This window comes from Schistocerca serialis, chromosome 6, assembly GCF_023864345.2.
Source record: "Schistocerca serialis cubense isolate TAMUIC-IGC-003099 chromosome 6, iqSchSeri2.2, whole genome shotgun sequence".
Lineage (NCBI taxonomy): Eukaryota > Metazoa > Arthropoda > Insecta > Orthoptera > Acrididae > Schistocerca > Schistocerca serialis.
In genome coordinates this window covers 198,298,243-198,318,449 of record NC_064643.1, presented here as the reverse complement: position 1 = coordinate 198,318,449, position 20,207 = coordinate 198,298,243, and the positions used below count along the sequence as shown (strand labels likewise).

Here is a 20,207-nt window from a genome sequence, read left to right as displayed (position 1 = left end):
TATTTTTACTGTAGCATACGTGAGTGAAAAGTAATTGGAAGTATTCTGAGATTCTGGAAATAATGATCGGAAGAGAAAGATGTTTCAGGTTGCCCTCCATGGGGTGGGTGCACATAACGACTGTGGTTACATTGGGTTAGATAGAACAGCAATCAGTCGTAGAATTAAGTTGCTTTAATATGACATTTATAGTCACAACGCAGATCAGATTTCGACCTGTGTCAGGTCATTATCAATGCAGTGCGGAATTATAGCAGTTGTTCGTGCTCAAGTGAATGCTTACACAGTTCAACCATTACAAAATGTTTGCTTTGGACCACCACATCTGATAGAGAAATATTACTGGAGTAGAATATTTTTCCCACATGACAGTCATCAGAAAAAGGATACTAGAGACTACACCCTCTTAAAGTTGTCAGAGATTGCAGTCGTGCGCGTGTGTGCGCGCTAGTTAATTTACATGATACCAGATTCTTAATTTCAGGTACTTCATTTATCAAAAAGGTATTTGTAAACTGTTCTGGTAAAGAGAGAAGTCCAAGCAGCACCTTTCTTGAAACTCTTCCATCAATGTTCTGCCAAATATGTCACTGTTTCCGCACTCAATTGAATGGAATTTTGTATTATTTAAACTTTTGGTTGGCTACATGGAAAGTAGCAATGTTTTTATAAAGTTGTTTATTAAATAATAATGTACTGTATGTAAGACTCAGCATTTATAAACTTAAAAATAGCATTGTAGTCAAGTAGATATTAAGCTACTAATAGCAGATAAACAGCAGCTATGTAATCAAGCTGAGGGGGCCGCAGCTTTCTTACTAATTTACTCCATTAAATTTATATAGATTAGTGGGATTAGTATTAAGCAGCATAGATGCATTTTGTTGTTAATACTGTATACATATTAGTTTCTATGATATTTTTGTCTCGTGTTAACATATATCTTGACGTGTTCCATATCCCTGGAGGTTTTTCTTTATAGGATCTGTGGAACAGGATGAACGGATCAGACCTTTGTTGCACTGCCAACATAAGCAGCTAGTTTCATTAGCTGCAATGAAGGCCCTCGCACCCTTGCTGAGAAGTACTCAAGAGAAAGCAAAACTACATGCCTGAAATGTATTTTACAAGTTGCTTTCACTCAGTGAAATTTCTGTGTTAGCAAGGATTTGTCTTTCTGTATTTTTATTTGCACATTATTTTAGTGCTCATTCTTGTGGTGGTAAAATAGCATGATGGCTTCCATTCTTTGGTACTAGAGTGACATTATTGTTTACCATGTAACGATAGTGCAAAATTTTTGTTTTAGAAAAAATACTAGAAAATTGCTCCTCTAGAAATGGTAATAACGTAAACCCTACGACAAATGGTCTACTAAAGCATTTTGATTTTAGATTGAACCATAGAAAAATACCTGATGCAGATTCCTGATCACTTATTTATCCAACTAAAAGTACCTTTATAGCAGAGTGCATACTTTGTAAAAGACTGATGATGTGTCAACAGCTTTCAAATGTTGACTGATTCTGAGGCTAATCAAGGTAAAGCATTTGAGGGAAACATTCCACATAGGAAAAATATATCTAAAAACAAAGATGATGTGACTTACCAAATGAAAGTGCTGGCAGGTCGATACACACAAACAAACACAAACATACACACAAAATTCAAGCTTTCGCAACCAACGGTTGCTTCGTCAAGAAAGAGGGAAGGAGAGGGAAAGACGAACGGATGTGGGTTTTAAGGGAGAGGGTAAGGAGTCATTCCAATCCCGGGAGCGGAAAGACTTACCTTGGGGGGAAAAAAGGGCGGGTATATATATACACACACACACACACACACACACACACACACACACACACACACACATATATCCACAAGCAGACATATTCAAAGGCAAAGATTTTGGGCAGAGATGTCAGTCGAGGCGGAAGTGCAGAGGCTAAGATGATGTTGAATGACAGGTGAGGTATGAGTGGCGGCAACTTGAAATTAGCGGAGATTGAGGCCTGGTGGGTAACGGGAAGAGAGGATATATTGAAGGGCAAGTTCCCAACTCCGGAGTTCTGATAGGTTGGTGTTAGTGAGAAGTATCCAGATAACCCGGACGATGTAACACTGTGCCAAGATGTGCTGGCCATGCACCAAGGCATGTTTAGCCACAGGGTGATCCTCATTACCAACAAACACTGTCTGCCTGTGTCCATTCATGCGAATGGACAGTTTGTTGCTGGTCATTCCCACATAGAATGCATCACAGTGTAGGCAGGTCAGTTGGTAAATCACGTGGGTGCTTTCACATGTGGCTCTGCCTTTGATCGTGTACACCTTCCGGGTTACAGGACTGGAGTAGGTGGTGGTGGGAGGGTGCATGGCACAGGTCTTACGCCAGGGGCGGTTACAAGGATAGGAGCCATAAGGTAGGGAAGGTGGTTTGGGGATTTCATAGGGATGAACTAAGAGGTTACGAAGGGTAAGTGGACGGCGGAAAGACACTCTTGGTGGAGTGGGGAGGATTTCATGAAGGATGGATCTCATTTCAGGGCAGGATTTGAGGAAGTCGTATCCCTGCTGGAGAGCCACATTCAGAGTCTGATCCAGTCCCAGAAAGTATCTTGTCACAAGTGGGGCACTTTTGTGGTTCTTCTGTGGGAGGTTCTGGGTTTGAGGGGATGAGGAAGTGGCTCTGGTTATTTGCTTCTGTACCAGGTCGGGAGGGTAGTTGCGGGATGCGAAAGCTGTTTTCAGGTTGTTGGTGTAATGGTTCAGGGATTCCGGGCTGGAGCAGATTCGTTTGCCACGAAGACCTAGGCTGCAGGGAAGGGACCGTTTGATGTGGAATGGGTGGCAGCTGTCATAATGGAGGTAGTGTTGCTTGTTGGTGGGTTTGATGAGGACGGACGTGTGAAGCTGGCCATTGGACAGGTGGAGGTCAACGTCAAGGAAAGTGGCATGGGATTTGGAGTAGGACCAGGTGAATCTGATGGAACCAAAGGAGTTGAGGTTGGAGAGGAAATTCTGTAGTTGTTCTTCACTGTGAGTCCAGATCATGAAGATGTCATCAATAAATATGTACCAAACTTTGGGTTGGCAGGCCTGGGTAACCAAGAAGGCTTCCTCTAAGCGACCCATGAATAGGTTGGCGTACAAGGGGGCCATCCTGGTACCCATGGCTGTTCCCTTTAATTGTTGGTATGTCTGGCCTTCAAAAGTAAAGAAGTTGTGGGTCAGGATGAAGCTGGCTAAGGTAATGAGGAAAGAGGTTTTAGGTAGGGTGGCAGGTGATCGGCATGAAAGGAAATGCTCCATTGCAGCGAGGCCCTGGACGTGCGGAGTGTTTGTGTATAAGGAAGTGGCATCAATGGTTACAAGGATGGTTTCCGGGGGTAACAGATTGGGTAAGGATTCCAGGCGTTCGAGAAAGTGGTTGTTGTCTTTGATGAAGGATGGGAGACTGTATGTAATGGGTTGAAGGTGTTTATCTATGTAGGCAGAGATACGTTCTGTGGGGGCTTGGTAACCAGCTACAATGGGGTGGCCGGGATGATTGGGTTTGTGAATTTTAGGAAGAAGGTAGAAGGTAGGGGTGCAGGCTGTCGGTGGGGTCAGGAGGTTGATGGAGTCATGTGAAAGGTTTTGTAGGGGACCTAAGGTTCTGAGGATTCCTTGAAGCTCTGCCTGGACATCAGGAATGGGATTACCTTGGCAAACTTTGTATGTGGTGTTGTCTGAAAGCTGACGCAGTCCCTCAGCCACATACTCCTGACGATCTAGTACCATGGTCGTGGAACCCTTGTCCACCGGAAGAATGACGATGGATGGGTCAGCCTTCAGATCACGGATAGCCTGGGCTTCAGCAGTGGTGATGTTGAGAGTAGGATTAAGGTTTTTTAAGAAGGATTGAGAGGCAAGGCTGGAAGTCAGAAATTCCTGGAAGGTTTGGAGAGGGTGATTTTGAGGAAGAGGAGGTGGGTCCCGCTGTGACAGAGGACGGAACTGTTCCAGGCAGGGTTCAATTTGGATAGTGTCTTGGGAAGTTGGATCATTAGGAGTAGGATTAGGATCATTTTTCTTCGTGGCAAAGTGATATTTGCAGCAGAGTGTACGAGTGTAGGACAGTAATTCTTTGACAAGGGCTGTTTGGTTGAATCTTGGAGTGGGGCCTTTGGATAGGACAGAGGTTTCGGATTGGGAGAGAGGTTTGGAGGAAAGGTTAACTACTGAATTATTGTGTTGATTGGAATTTTGAGGTTTTGGAGGGAGTGGAGCTGGAAGTGGGAGATTGAATAGATGGGAGAGACGGTTTGTGTGCAATTAGAGGAGGTTGAGGTTTGCTGGAAAGGTTGTGAAGGGTGAGTGAGTTGCCTTTCCGGAGGTGGGAAACCAGGAGCTTGGATAGTTTTTTGAGGTGGAGGGTGGCATGCTGTTCTAATTTGCAGTTGGCCTGTAGGAGGATGCTCTGAACAGCCGGTGTGGATGTGGGAGAGGAAAGATTGAGGGCTTTCATTAAGTATAGGAGTTGACGGGTGTGTTCATTGGCTGAGTTGATGTGTAGGTGAAGGATTAGGTGGGTGAGGGCAATGGAAAGTTTGGAACTGGTATAGGGACTGATGGAAAGAAGAGTTACAGCCACCTGTCAGAACTCCGGAGATGGGAACTTGCCCTTCAGTATATGCTCTCTCCTCGTTATCCGCCAGGCCTCAATCTCCGCTAATTTCAATTTGCCGCTGCTCATGCCTCACCTGTCTTTCAACAACATCTTTGCCTCCGTACTTCCGCCTCGACTGACATCTCTGCCCAAACTCTTTGCCTTTACAAATGTCTGCTTGTGTCTGTATGTGCAGATCGATATATGTGTGTGTGTGTGTGTGTGTGTGTGTGTGTGTGTGTGCGCGTGCGCGTGCGAGAGTGTATACCTGTCCTTTTTTCCCCTTAAGGTAAGTCTTTCTGCTCCCGGGATTGGAATGACTTCTTACCCTCTCCCTTAAAACCCACATCCTTTCGTCTTTCCCTCTCCTTCCCTCTTTCCTGATGAAGCAACCATTGGTTGCGAAAGCTAGAATTTTGTGTGTATGTTTGGGTGTCTATCGACCTGCCAGCACTTTCGTTTGGTAAGTCACATCATCTTTGTTTTTAGATATATTTTTCCCACGTGGAGTGAGTGAGTGTGTGTGTGTGTGTGTGTGTGTGTGTGTGTCATATATATATATGATATGGATATAATAGAGGGAAACATTCCACGTGGGAAAAATGTATCTAAAAACAAAGATGATGTGACTTACCAAACGAAAGCGCTGGCAGGTCGATACACACACACAAACAAACAAACACAAACATACACACAAAATTCAAGCTTTCGCAACCAACAGTTGCTTCATCAGTAAAGAGGGAAGGAGAGGGAAAGACGAAAGGATGTGGGTTTTAAGGGAGAGGGTAAGCAGTCATTCCAATCCCGGGAGCGGAAAGACTTACCTTAGGGGGAGGAAAGGACAGGTATACACTCTCACACACCCACCCATATCCATCTGCACATACACAGACACAAGCAGACATTTGTAAAGGCAAAGAGTTTGGCCCAAACCCACATCCTTCCCTCTTTCCTGATGAAGCAACCGTGGGTTGCGAAAGCTTGAATTTTGTGTGTGTGTTAGTGTGTCTATCAATATACCAACGCTTTCATTTGGTAAGTCATTATCTGGTGAACACTATTTCAAAATAAAAACTTTATTTTTATGATTATTCCAAAACAAAAGTAGTGTATGTAGGAAAATGGCCTCGCTCAATAAATTCACACTGGTTTTGGATTTATGTATACAAAGGACTATTATGTGCTTTCAAATAATCAAAAACATTCCTCTCATTTGTACTGTTATTTCAGAAATACTGTCAGCATATCTGCCAAATAATGCCAAGTGTCTTGAGCTCTTTGCAAGATACTTGCTACCTGGATGGACTAGCTGGGGAAATGAAGTCCTGAAATTGCAGACTTTATCATTGTATCAGTCCCATGTAATCTCTCGGACAGGAGAAAATGTAAGTTTCAGCTTGAGGTTTTTGTGAAACCTCAAAATTGAAATTTCTCTTTTGGTTTGCAGATGTATTTGAGGGTTCAGCCTGGAGCAAAAGAAGTTTTTCTTGTTCACTGCTTATCAAAGATTTTTCCTTGCTGCTACAACCTCAGCACATTTCCTTTATTTTGCTATAAAAGATTAATAATGGACAAATATATGCTGTTCAGTTTGTGTAATGTGATTCTGTTAATTCAGTGTACTAAAATGTTTGCTAAAGTTCACTCTATGTAATGTATTAATAAATAAAATATAAAGCATAACACCTCTGCAGTTTTATTTATAGAATACATTATCAGTGCCTTTGCAGTGAAATGATGTACTGCTATGCACTGTATGTAAAAATCATGCAACAAAGATCAAATAAGACTTAATTCCACTTTATTATTCCTTTCTTGTGATTACATCCAAAGTTACCATGTAACTGTTCATGATAAAACTTGTTGAATAATAATGTGATTACATCCAGGTATCATTTCTAGTTCAAAATACACGAGTTTGTATCCCACAGCACCTTGTAATTGTATTTTGAAATTAAAACAGTACCAAATCACATTAATTGGTCCAAAGAAATTGAAATGAAATGAATATGTATTATGAATCAATAGTTACTGAGCATTCGAGATGGTGCATAAATGCTGTACCAATTAACAATCCAATATACATTTTTACATACTGTGGTTTTCTTCTGAGACTTAAAAATATAATACAGTTCCAATCTGTTCGTTTTCACATTAATAATGGCAATGATAAAAGTAAAGCACTAATTGAATAATACTGGCAATTGTGATGTAAGAGAGGCTACAGTTACGTTACACATTAAAAATGTTTTAGTGTGTAACATTTCCAGGGTTTAGTTGCCATGTGCATTGAAAAGGTGTATATTGACATCATTGGAACTGCCATACCATGTACAATGCACTATTATTTGTGCCTCACAGGATTCTCATGAAAATATGACTATCACAGTGTCCATGGTCATTGAGGAGACTAATGCCCATTCAGTTGTTTTCCATTCACTGCCAGAGTAGTTCCGTTCAATTTTGCTGCAGTAGCTGTCTCACTGCGATATCCATTGGGGTTCATTGTCTGCCAACGCCAAAAATCTCTGCCTGAAAGTTGAATTAGTGGTTACTTCTCCAGAGTTTAGTTTTGACTACAAAATACACATTTCTAAATCAATTCATATGCTACAAGTCATAATTAAAAATTACAACTGACATCAATCTGCAGTTTTTATTTTTGTTGTTAATGCTAAAGATTTCCACTTGTTTCTGGGATCAGAAACTGTGGACCAGTATATCTTATCTGCAACAGTCTATTTTCAGCAACACCTTTTTCATTATAAGCACTTAAAAGACTTTTTTATGAACTGCATCCCCATTAAGTCATCAGTTCAAATTTCTTCCTCCAGTTAGGTTGTTACTTAGTCCCCGTCATGTACTTGCCAACAAACAGTTGGAAATAGAGTGTGTACAAGACATTTCCACTTGAGGTTATAGCTGTTCTAAATATTTTTGACAAATGGTGGACAGCTACCATTACACCATGTGCCTTAAAATCTCAAATTATGAATTGCCCCAGATATTACACTGTGTTCTGGTAAGATGTGATCCACACTTTGATGCCCCAAAAGTAGACCAAAGTGCTTAATTTCAAGGTACACAGTGTATCTTAAGACTATGAAAACAACTGTAAACACTTAAACATCATGAAACACTATGGTTGTGAGAAACTGAAAATTCGGTCTCAGAAAATCTGTGCGGGATGAAGGAACTTGCATGATTTTTTATGGAAGAAATGCCAGGAATTTTTTAAATGAATATAATCATAAACATTCTAAGAGTAAAGGAGTTCTTTCACCAAATAGCAGAAACATGGAGTCAACAACAAGCACACAAAAAAGAAAGCGAGGTTTTGGAAGAACTGTGGTTTGTTTGCATGTGCCGTGCCCCCTCTCCCCCCCCCCCCCCTCCCTCTTTGCGTGCGCACTCCCTCCTGTGCTGGCCGATCACACAATGCCAATATTGCAATTTGGCAGGTGAACCAGAGTGAGGGGTTGTGTCGGGTGGGGTGCATAAGGGGAGAAAGAGGCAAGAAGCAGGAGGGTGGTTTGGGGATGGGCAGCTAGTGGCTCAGAGGGAGGCAGTAGATGTGCAGGATAGGAATGCACAAGGGAGAGGTGGGAAAGGCATAGGCTAGGCATGAACCAACTCTAGCATGGGACACGGAGAACACACTGACATAGTACCTCACATGAAGGCAAACAAATGAAGTTGCACTGCTGCTTTACTCTTAAAGGTAAAAAAGGATAAGCAAATTTTAGTGCAAGAAGGCACATCTGAATATCACACAGTTATGCACAACCAGTGTTTTATGTACATGGATTGCATCACTGACGTAATTAAATCCTTGTTTAACGATACGTTCTTATGCCCTCAGGCAAAAATCAGATCATTTATCATGGATGTGACTGCACCGTTTGCTACAGAACAAATAATGAAGGAACTGAAAGAAGCCCAGTCAATTTAAGTGATGGTAAATTCTTCCAGCCACACAGACATGAAGTTGGTTTCTTTAATGGTTGGATTTTACCATCCAGGTAAAGGCGTCATAGTGGAAGTGTAGGAGATGGTGAACTTTGGTGTTGAAAGTGCAGAGCATTTGACTTCGTATGTCTTAAAGCTATTACAAAAGTTTGATCTTTAGAAAAAGATTGTAGCAATTTCAGCTAACAACACAAATACCAGTTATGGGGGAAAGACAAGGAAATTTAAAAACCATCTTTATTCTAAGTTGCAGGAAAACAGTAAAAATAATTTAATAGTTAAAGGATATCTTGTGCTATTGTGCACAATACTGTCCAAACTGGCACAGAAAGCTGACCCATCAATATACAGTTCATAATTGGTAAAATCTATCAACATTTCCACATTTTAATGCATGCATTGAAAAACTAAAATCATTCTGTGAATTCGTTGAAGTAGGATACAAGGTACTATCAAGTAAAAGTAAGATCAGATTGTTATTTCTTCCAGTAGCTGCAGAAAGAGTCATTGATGTTTTTCAAGCATTAAAATCCTACTTCCTGGAACTTGACAAGTGTCCTATCACCCAGAAGAATTTTTTCAAAAATCTGCTGTTCATCACCCATCAATTCCTTTCGGCCCAGCTAAGTAGTTTCTCCAACTGTATTCTGTGCATAGAAGGAAGTAACTGTAACTGTAGTTGCTGACAAAATAAATATTTCCTTCAACAAACTAGCAGCCAGAAAATCCAAAAGATTTTTAGCACCTGCAATACTACAGGTGTTAAATGAGTTGGAAAGTGAGAGTAATGACATCTGATCAGTTTACCAGTAGCATTACAGCTTTCTGTGATACCTATGCTGGATACATTTGTTAATTATGTAAACCATGTCTGGAACCTCTTCAGCCAATGTAGCAGATTGCCCAAAATAAAACCATTAGCTGGATTAGTGTTCAGGAATTGTATAGTTTTGTCAAATTTAGTGTCTTTAACTTCACTGCAGATGAGGGAGAATTGTTTGATGAGAACTGTTGTGTAAGTAAGTAATGTGAAGGTAAACTTCTAAACTGAAATATGAAATCAAACATTATTTTCAGTGAAAAATGGCAGGAAAGTTTTATCCAGTTTCACAGTGGGAAAGTGAGCATAAAAGATGTTAGAAGCTTGGTTGAAATTTCACTTGCTGTTCCAGGTGCTAATGCATTGAAAACCTAAAATCATTCTGTGAGTTCATTGAAGTAGAATGCAAGATACTATCAGGCAAAAGTAAAATCAGATGGTTCTCTCTTCCACCAGCTGCAGAAATACTGACCGTACAAATTATCTTAGAAGATAGATTAAGGAAAGGCAAACCTACATTTCTAGTATTTGTAGACTTGGAGAAAGCTTTTGACAATGTTGACTGGAATACAGTGCTGGTAGATCATAGGTTGACCATCCAGGCTGCATGCAGTGCCGTAGGGCTGTCTTGCAAGAGATGTCGGGGGATTTTGTCCAACAAAAGTGGTGCTTGGGCAATTTGTTCCTCCCTCATGACAATGAGATTATGCAGGAGTTTTTGGGAAAAAATAAAATGACAGTTGCTCTTTATTTGCAATATTTACCATACATGTGACTTTTTTATTCCCCAGAATGAAACTCTGATTAAAAAACAAGGTTTCACACAGTTGAGGAGATTCAAACAGAATCGCTAGTGGTACTTAGAAGACTTACAAAAAATACATTCCAAGGAGCTTTCAGTTCATGGGAAAACTGCTGGGAGCTGTGTATACACCTCTACTTTTTAAGATAAAGGTGATAAATAAGAAGCAGGTAAATTTTAATTTTATTTATTGGTGTATTCCAGGAACTTTTGGGTAGCACCTTTTACATCCTATCTCATTCCTGGTCTAGGATGTGTATTGTCTTCTGTCTATTTCTTTTAAAACTATTCACACATTCTCCTTACAGCTCATTCTCTTTATAGGTTGTAAAATCCCACAATTGTGGGAGCTTCAGATTCATTTTTCTCTCAATATGGAATTATGGATGTGGTACAAGTTTGTAAATTTCTATTTTACTATTTTTATTATACTAGGATTGCATTTTGTACCCTTGTGCATTGATTTAGTGAAACATTTAATGGTTATTGTTTAAAAATGAGTGTGTAGAGAGATGCTGTTAGAGATTTAAGAATGCAGGCATGGTATATTTCTCAATAAATGGAACTAAAGATGAAGTTGCTATATTTTACCAAACATCAAGGGAATTATACAGGCAGTGATAGGGCACTTTAGAATTTCATGTGATCATAGGCTATTAATACACTGTATTGTTTCTTTGAAGTGTAAATGAGGACAGTAAAACAATATAGACATTCTTTATTAAAGATATGTAAAATCTATCATGATGCCTCTCAAAGTTATTGTTATTCTGTCAGTATCATGCAACGTTATCAGATTATTTTTTTGTTAATTGGGTGATAGAACAATACAAATTAGAAAGAACTCATGAAAATTAAAAGTTAATTCTGCACTTACCAATGTTTCTGTTGTACATTGAGTATTATTTTACTAACTAAAAAAGAAGTCATTGGAATTGTACAGGCATGCATAATAATTATTTGAAACACTTAACCATATGTTAGAAAACAAGCATTCAATCACTACGAGTATTCTCTAAAATGAAATCAGTATCATTAAGTTTCTATTACTACAATGATTAAACATTCACCATTACACCAGTGTACTTGTTATCTTGCATTTTCTGTCTGCGTAGGATGCATGATCCATTTTAATAAATGAGTGCAACCTACTGTCAAATCTGCACGATATGCATGTACCATATTTACATGTTATTAGGTTACTGACATTCAGATGGATGAGTGATAAAAAAGAAAATTACACCAGCACTTGCATTCTACAGGTTTTAATAACTTCATCACACTGTCAATTCTTGCTAAATAAAATCTTTCACTCACACAGTCAGGTGAATTGTCCCAATGACCAGTATGGGTGCTGGTTTTAAGTATGTAATCACTTGCACAAAGGCAGTGAACTCTATCTCTTGGGCTGAGGGTATTGAGAACATTGGTTTTTAAAGAAAGGAAATCTACAGATTTTTTCCTTCCTGTCTCAGATATACAGAATGTCACTTAGGATCCCAGTGATTGAGGGACATAATTGTGACCATTTTTTATTCTTGCTCTAGAAACTGCACCCTGTTCCAGTCCACTTCTTTTAAGGTAATCGCACATGCTCTTGACAGCTCTTTCCCACGAGGTGAGCTTTTGATTTCTCTCTTTGTATTTTACCTATCTTTATTTTATGCTATTGCATTTTGTACCATTATTCCGTGGTTTGATGTAAATACAATTTCATGCATACTATTTGAAAGTGAATATATAGAAAGGTACCATCAAAGCTTTAAGATTGCAGGAAACGATGTAGTCTTCGATAAAATGTATTTCATAATCATTTAGAGCAAATGCAGTACTCGTATTAATTGTGTTACAGTTGATACACAAGAAGTATTAAAATCTTCACCGTTCATTTATTTTTCCAAATTACGTACTATCAGAATATTTTGTTAGCACCTGAAGTATAGCAGTAATGGTTAATGTAGTTCCTAGAATTTTAGTACAAAAGTAACTGCGTTATTTTGTCTTAAAACATCCGTAAACCAGTCAGCAATTCATATCATTTTGCATAAACATCTAGCCTGCAATTTGTCTCCATACGAACTCTTTTCTGGCCACACAGGAACCGTCCAGCTAATCCTTCACCTTCAGTCTTTTAAATTACCCTGGAATTGTTTAGCAGCCTCAGTACAACCAGATCCTACCTTTCCAATAATGTATATCTCTCTTAAGCACAATCTTCAAACTAGCTTTGCTGGTGTTGACACTTACACACTATTTTTATTTTGTGTTGCTTCAGTTTTTCCCTAATGGCCATGTCAGGAACTAGTGTAGGAATTTTGGTACAGTTTTCACTAATAGATAGACTGATTCACAAGGGAGGTTTGTGTATGTAATTTATTTCCTCTGCACCAGACAAGTCATCCATTCATAGATATTTAGTGCTCCTTGTGCGAAGCTACGGCAAGTCACTAGTACTATCTAAGGTTGATGCCTGCACCTCACCTCACAGTAAGTCACAGCATATCAATTTTAAGGCAGAACTGCTTTGCATTTGGTAGACGTATTTTGCCAGAAGTCATAAATTCATCATTAATACCACTCTTATGTGCATTGTAAATCATATAATTGATTGTGAATGGGCTTTGCAAATTATTGTGCACTTGAGTCATCATTTTTTTTACCGTCAGTGTGGTATGTTTTAATTTGCCTTTAAGTCCTTTACCCCTGTGCAACTATTGACGGAATACATCTGAGTATAACACTTTATCTGGAGTTAACAACTGTTTGAAACAAATAAAAATCATTACATAGAGAACTATACATAATCAGTCTTACAATCAGAGGAGCATTCCTAATCATTACACACCTGGAAACTATCCCTAGCCCAAATTCAAAACCATTTAATTTAATTTTGTATATTCACTAAAAACCTCAGAGGTGAAATTTACCTATTCGGCTGCTAACATATTTCTACAGTCTTGATTTGTTTCCCAGTATTTTTAAAAATTCTAAAAGGAGCTACTACTCTATTTCAGGAGTGGCACTGTACCTAATAGTAGAACTCATTAAAATATACCCTACTCCCAAGTAACATACATGCAGAAAATATGGCAAATGCAGAATGAAATTTCAGAATTCTAACTGAAAGACTGAACATTAGTACACCATTACCACCTTCATTTTTGTAGAGCATATTTGTGTCCTTTAACTTACACATCTGTTCCAAATTGTATTTTGTTTTCCAACCAAGCTCTTTTTCTGCCAGGTTTGCATTGGCGTACATGGAAACAATGTCACCAGTACGTCGTTCTCGGATCTCATATGGCACTACTGTTGAAGTGACTGCTTCAAATGTTTTGAGCAGCTGGAGCACTGAAACCCCTTGCCCTGTGCCCAAGTTGTAAGTCTGAAATAAAAAATACATTATGGCATAATACTTACACATCATTTTAACATCATATTTGGGCTGCCACTGCAGCTCTGTTACTGCCAGACTTCCATCACAGACCAGGCTGTCCACATCTCCAACTCTCCTTGGACCCAAAGCATATGGAATGTGTACACCTGTCACTTCCTCAAATTCGTGTACAAGTTCTTTCACGGATAATCCCGTACCCAAACCAAGATTATAAACCTATATAAAAAGTTAGTATTAATCATAGTAGTAATGTACTCTACCAGCTCATGTGTTTGGGTGACATGTACAAGGAAAACAGTCCTGAGGCAATGTCGTAAGTAAATTAATAGTAGTAGTTAAATGGATAAAAAGTGGCACTATCTCACACCATAACATAACATGATGGGAACCTGAAGGAGCTGCAAATTAGCTGAAGCAGTTATAAATATTTGGAGATGTGATTTTGGCTGAAAGCTGTTGTGTGTAGTTTCAGCAAAGGCTGATGCTGTTTTGAGTTTTGTATTAAGGATGGGGACATAGCAGTGTGCTATCAGTCACCTACTACAGTGTTAAGATGACAAATGTAATTGTTGCATTTAACATTAGGTAGGAGGGAAAAGATTAACTCTGGAAAAATCTTGGTAAAAAGAACCAACACCATTCACATTTCACTGTACTACATTCTGAACTGGTAGTTCTTCCATCAGCCTGTGAAATTTCACACTTTAACATAGTTAATGCTCAGCGAGGCTCGTTGGTAAAGTGCCAGACTACAAATTCAAATGCCTTGGTTTGACCCCTGGTTACTGCTGGGATTTTTATCTGTCATGTACCACTTTTATCAGCTCTGGCGTATCTGTTAATGTAAAAAATGCTGGGTTATGCCATGGCTCAGAATCCGTATTAAAGTGAAAGTCCCCATTAACTGGCTGGGTCAGTCAGTTCAAAGGCGAAGGGAAGGCAACAGCATACCACCCCTTCAACAGAACCATGCCTAGTAGAACCTTGTGTTGTGCAAAACAATCTTTGGATTGATGACTGCATTACTTTTTAGTTTTTTATTGTGAGTTTGTTATTTTACAGTATTTTTGCCACCTAACTGTTAAAACCAAGGCCAATCTATTATTACATGGAAGCTCAGATATCAATAAACACTGATAAAATATGCCATACTTAAAAACACTATAAGTTATTTCAGGGCCAACAATACTTCTCAGTTAGAAACAGGAGGGATGAAAATAATGACAAGAGGACAAAGCTAAGGATAAGGAACTTCTTGTTTCAGCCTGTACAGAGAGAGGAACAGGTACACTTTTCAAAATGATACTGTTGTTAAGAAAAATTGAATGTTACTTCTGTTCAAATTATTGGCCAGTGATGTGTCCCCACTTCCCTCTTTCATCCAGTTCATGCAAGCAGGAGACACAAGAAGCCTACTCAGAACAATGTCAGTAAGAGAAACCACATGGTTTGCCATCTGCTCTACTATTCACACTTTTTCACTACCGTGATTGAGGGACTGATGAGAGAAAACAAAAGGAGGATGTCAATGAGAAAAATTTGTGGATAAGGAAGAGAAGATGAGATTGGCAGTGCTGTGTTTTCTTTTGTGTTCATTGTTTCAGTAAAATGTAGGTTATAAAAAATGTTAGCAAGTGATAATTTTATGCCTGCACATAATGATGAAGTGAACTGGGTTGTAAACAAATAAAGAATTATGCTGAAGAATTTTGTTTATCACAGCTTGGAAAGTTGACTGAAAAGTCTCCTGGTCCACTTTGTAATGACAAATACATTATTAGTGAGTGATGTGCATAATGTAGAACATAAGCATTTAATACCTCAAGTTTACATCAACCTATCAGGGAGAAACATTTTTTGCACTGGACATGTTATATTTAAGGTGGAAGTCTGATAATTATCATTGTGGAAAACCAGAAATGATGTGAAAACATTATTATTATTACCAATTTAATAAAAAATTTCTTTTGTGGTAAAATACTAAATTACTAATTCCTCATTTCAATAATAAGTAGCTGTACCCTTTACTACTGAAAGAAAAACAATGAAAAGGTAACCTGGTTTTGAACATTCATTTGTATCCTATGCCAATTTGTTAAGTTCTCAGCAATGTAAGCATTATTGGGCATTTTGATGGTAATCTTACTTTTAACCTTAGATGTTCCTTGTTCAGTTTGTCCAGGGCTGCAACATGCCCAGATGCCAAGTCCATTACATGTATGTAATCTCGTACCCCTGAAACAAAGGTTTATTTTCAATTCTAATTCTGGAAGTGATCGTTGTGATGAGAAATAGGGAATAATGCACAAATTTATTGTACTTATTTATTTTTATTACGAAGTCAGAAGTGTTAAAATTAACATTAAAACTAATATGATATTAATTGATGACTAAGATGATGTGAGGTACCAAATAAGTTGATTTTATACTGGAAGTTCAACTTTCACTTTCAGTAGGAAAATTAAGAAAACAGTGCAGATGGTTGCTGAAGTGACAGAAGGGGGAGAGAGATCTCTGTCTCTCTATATATAAAATTAATTTGAGTACAGTTGACATACATTGTTTTAACAATCACACATTGTCCATTAATCTTCAAAAAATTAGGTCAATAACTTACTTAGACTCATAGCTGTTTTTACCAAGTTGTACAAATGGGAACCTACTGTGACTTTTCTGACTACAAATTCACAACTGGTGGTGACTACACGACTGACTGGCAGAGATTCACGGTAACTGAGCCATTAGCTATGACTTAATGAACATTACTAACTTGACAAGAACCAACTGTGGCATTCTCCACGATTCTTCATTGAAGACTTATGTAGGAATTTTTATTAATTATTTTCAAAATTTTAAAATACAGAGTAATTATATTTTAAATGCTGACATAAAAGAAATTACAGGCAATACTTATACACATTTGGAACTGAATGTTATTTTATTTTACTTATTGACTGCATACTTTTTTCAGTCTTCAACCTTATTGTTGAAATATTTCTTCAACTAACTTATTTTCTCAGTAATTGTATGCACTAAACAACAGACTATGAAACTTTACAGCCAGATTTCTTGAAGGATTTACACACTTCCATTTGTAGAGTATTGTATTGTTTCTGAAAACAATTTTGAATGGCAATATTTCTGAAGATGTTAAAGTTTGAAACAAGACAGTGTTCATTGCATACAAGAAAAAGCAGTGCTTCAAATCCTCCAACAGCAAATACATATTAGCAAGGTCAAAGTATTGAGTGCATGTGTTGTAATCTTACGAATATTCGTTTAAGTAAAAGTTCTGTACAAATATTTATAACACAGACATCTACCATGTGGAAATTATACTGTAAGTAGAGATGAGAATTTGATTCAATTGAGAGTTCTGAGAAAAATAGCCATACTCTCAAGGATCTTGTAAAGTACCTAATGACGTATTGTCACCACAAGAAATAGAATTAAAAATATGGTTTATTCCTCTCTAAATGAAAACAGTACTTTTTACTTCCTAAAGATAATTTGTTTCTTGATTTCCTTTATATTTGGCCAGACCTGCAGCCCAAATGTGCGCAATAATTGCAACACTTATCAAATATGAAGTTGAGTCAGTGCTGATTTGGGGTCATAATTAGTTTGGCTACAGTCAAAAACCAGAAGTTTACTGTAAGAGTAACATTCAACATCATGTATTGATACACTGAAGGCGAATGTGTATGAGTGCAAAAGAAACTAGGTTTGAATCAGAGACAGTACTCTCCACCACACAGCATATCTTGGTTTGCAAAGTATAGATGTAGATGAAAACAAATTTGTCTTCCAGCAAGGCACTCCAGTCTCTGGGTTGTCTTATGTTAAAAATGTTTGGAACATCTTAGAATCCTGGACTAAAAACCATCATACTGCAAATACAAGTGATGTGAAAACTGACTTATGTGCAAAAATTAAATTCTTGCCAATCATTATACCTGTTCCATCCACCGTGTCATAATCACCACCAAAAATGGTAAGGCTCTCTTTGTTGCCAATGGCAACTTGTGCCATATATGGCATCAAATTGGTAAATGCTTTTGTAGGATCTTCTCCAATTAATCCTGATGGATGTGCACCAACAGGATTGAAATATCGTAGTGATATTATATTCCAGTTCTGCAAAATTACATAATCATATATTTTGTTGTTCAAATTTTTGTAATAGTTCAATATAAAATACAAAAACGAATGTTCATGAACACAGTAAGAAATATACAGTGGGGCAAGTGGTATTTCTAGAAAATACAAGTCTCATGAAAATGAAGGAGTGTGTCTAACCTCTCACAGCCCAGTTTTTAAAGAAGACTTGATTAATTTGAAAAGTAATCTTAATTATGCATGGTGACTCATTTACAGTTAATGATAAATTCATTTTACATTGCTTTTTAGTTTAATATTTCAAGATTCATTGCATTTTGTTCTTAGTATTTAGTCTTCACTCCTGCTAATGACATGTTTCTAAACAGCTTCTGGTTTGCGATTATTGTTATATAAACTATGGAGTATTTCAGTCATTATTACCTTTTCTGCTGCACTTATATCCTTCAGCATTTCCTCTATGAAATATTTTGTCCGTCCATAAACATTTGTGACTTCACCTGTTGGGTGCTCTTCTGTTATTGGTAAATACTCTGGATTACCATACACAGTGCATGAACTTGAGAATACAAGTTGGTAACAGTTATTTTGTTTCATAACCTATAACATAAAATGTTTGTTAACTTTTGTTTTAGTTGCTTACTGTGACAACCTTTTTACAAAGTGTATTTCACTCACCCTCTCAGCATTTATAATACATTAAAAACAACAAAATCAATCTGTCTATTAAACCCATAAGGCTAATGAAGCTCAAAACTTTTGACTTATAACAGAGACAATTGCAAGGTAGGAACTTTTTAGGGTTTAACATCCACTTGATGTTAAGCACAAGCTGAGACTGGAGTAAGAAACTTGTAGTGTCCTTTTCAAAAGAACTATTCTGACCTTGTCATAAGTGATTTAAAGACACAATCAAAAACCTAAATCTGGGTGGCCAGACAGTGATTTGAACATCTTGTCTTCTTGGATATACATTGAGTTTCAACCACTGTGTCACCTCATTCAGTGCGATAACAACAGTGAAATAGCAGACTGTAATACAAGTAATACTTGTGTGGATTAGAGATGGGCAAAACATTCAGAGATTGTCCCACAACTGCTCACCCAGCAGAATGAACTCAATCTTTTCCGTGACTCACTACTCAATCGTGAAACTCAGTAAAAGGAAATCACCTTGCCTCTTTAATTCAGTTATCATACCTCTAAGTTCATCTCATGTAGTCCTATTCTGAAAGATCATAGAAAGGGAAGTAATATGCTTGTGTTATTTCCCTAGTAGTTTTGAGATTTAAATGTTCTCCATTTCATCCACTGCAAAAATTAAAAATATTACAACAAAATCCTAAATATTTTTTATTGAGAGGGAAAATTTTAAAATTAAGACTGAGTCATGTTCTGTTTTCGTACTTTTATTGCATATGAGGTACAACTTATGAAATATAATATAATTTAAATTAATTTAAGTATCTACAGTTGTCATTTACTATAAACATGACATTATATGTATCCAAGAAGGAAAAATTAAACAATATTATGATATATGCAAGTTACACAGGTAAAGTGCTGTCTTTTGTGACTGCAGTAAAGTCTGATTAACACAAAACACATTTTGCTTTGTTCTAAAGCATATTCAGTGGCCTTTTTGTTTGTTTGTTTGTCATGACATTCTTCACATTCTTCTACACATGTGTGATGGATTTCAACACACAGCATTTTCATTAACAATATATGCGTGTTTTCATGTTGTGAAGAATCACTGACATCTTGCAAACAAAGATAAAATAATTGTGGCTTACAAATAAAATTTGGTCTGTTTTACTTAAAGGGAGTTTCTTTTGTCAGTGCTTATTTGTGCTGCTTTTGAAAAGATATACTCACAGGGCATTGACATAGCTGAAATCCATTAATTTTCATTGAGTACAGCAATTCTCTGCTTTCCCACCATTTTAAGGAATTGCTGTTTCTAGGCAAATATTCCTCAGCTAAATATTTGTGTAGTTCAACATTAGTTGCAAGTTCCAAGTCACGACTTTTTTTTTAGCTGAAGCCACTCACCAGACAGCTGTTTTATCTAGTTCAAAAACAGCTGCATGTCATGGGTCATGATGTCCGTGGAACTGAGACCACACTCCAGACAGCTGTTAATGCTTTATGCACAATTTCTAAGGGAAACAATCTGTCTGTATCTTTAAAGAAAACAGAAGTTATGGCTTTCAGGGGCCAGGAGCTAGTTCCCAGAAAAACAATAATAAATGATCAGAAAATAGAAAGAGTAAACTTGTTCAGTGTCTCACTCGTATTAGAAATGGAAATACAAAAGAAAGCAGAAAGATTTAATTACATTAACAGAACAATGTATAGAAACTTCAGAACCTAAGTGAGAAGGGAAACTACCTAAGTGAGAAGGTAAACTACCTAAGTGAGAAGGTAAACTACCTAAGTGAGAAGGTAA

General features: G+C 37.6%; 2 protein-coding genes across 4 annotated transcripts in view; one reads left to right on the top strand and one right to left on the bottom strand.

Annotated features, from left to right (window-relative positions):
* The window catches only part of LOC126483617 (N(6)-adenine-specific methyltransferase METTL4), a 54,580-nt gene extending 48,310 nt beyond the window's left edge, over positions 1-6,270 (top strand). Inside the window, exon 5 of the mRNA XM_050106662.1 lies at positions 5,879-6,270. Coding sequence (XP_049962619.1) covers positions 5,879-6,060 — 182 coding nt within the window. The 3' untranslated portion in view covers positions 6,061-6,270. The remainder of the gene's footprint in view (positions 1-5,878) is intronic.
* Positions 6,271-6,432: 162 nt separating this feature from the next.
* LOC126483616 (UDP-glucose 4-epimerase-like) overlaps positions 6,433-20,207 on the bottom strand; it is a 37,803-nt gene continuing 24,028 nt past the window's right edge. For 2 of the 3 annotated variants that reach the window (XM_050106658.1, XM_050106660.1), the window contains 5 exons: positions 18,179-18,355; positions 17,593-17,773; positions 15,783-15,871; positions 13,432-13,624; positions 6,433-7,180 (listed from right to left, as the gene is read on the bottom strand). In XM_050106658.1, coding sequence (XP_049962615.1) covers positions 7,059-7,180; positions 13,432-13,624; positions 15,783-15,871; positions 17,593-17,773; positions 18,179-18,355 — 762 coding nt within the window. In that variant the 3' untranslated portion in view covers positions 6,433-7,058. Of the gene's footprint in view, positions 7,181-13,431; positions 13,625-13,659; positions 13,853-15,782; positions 15,872-17,592; positions 17,774-18,178; positions 18,356-20,207 lie in introns of all 3 variants that reach the window. The other variant, XM_050106661.1, reaches the window with a different exon arrangement.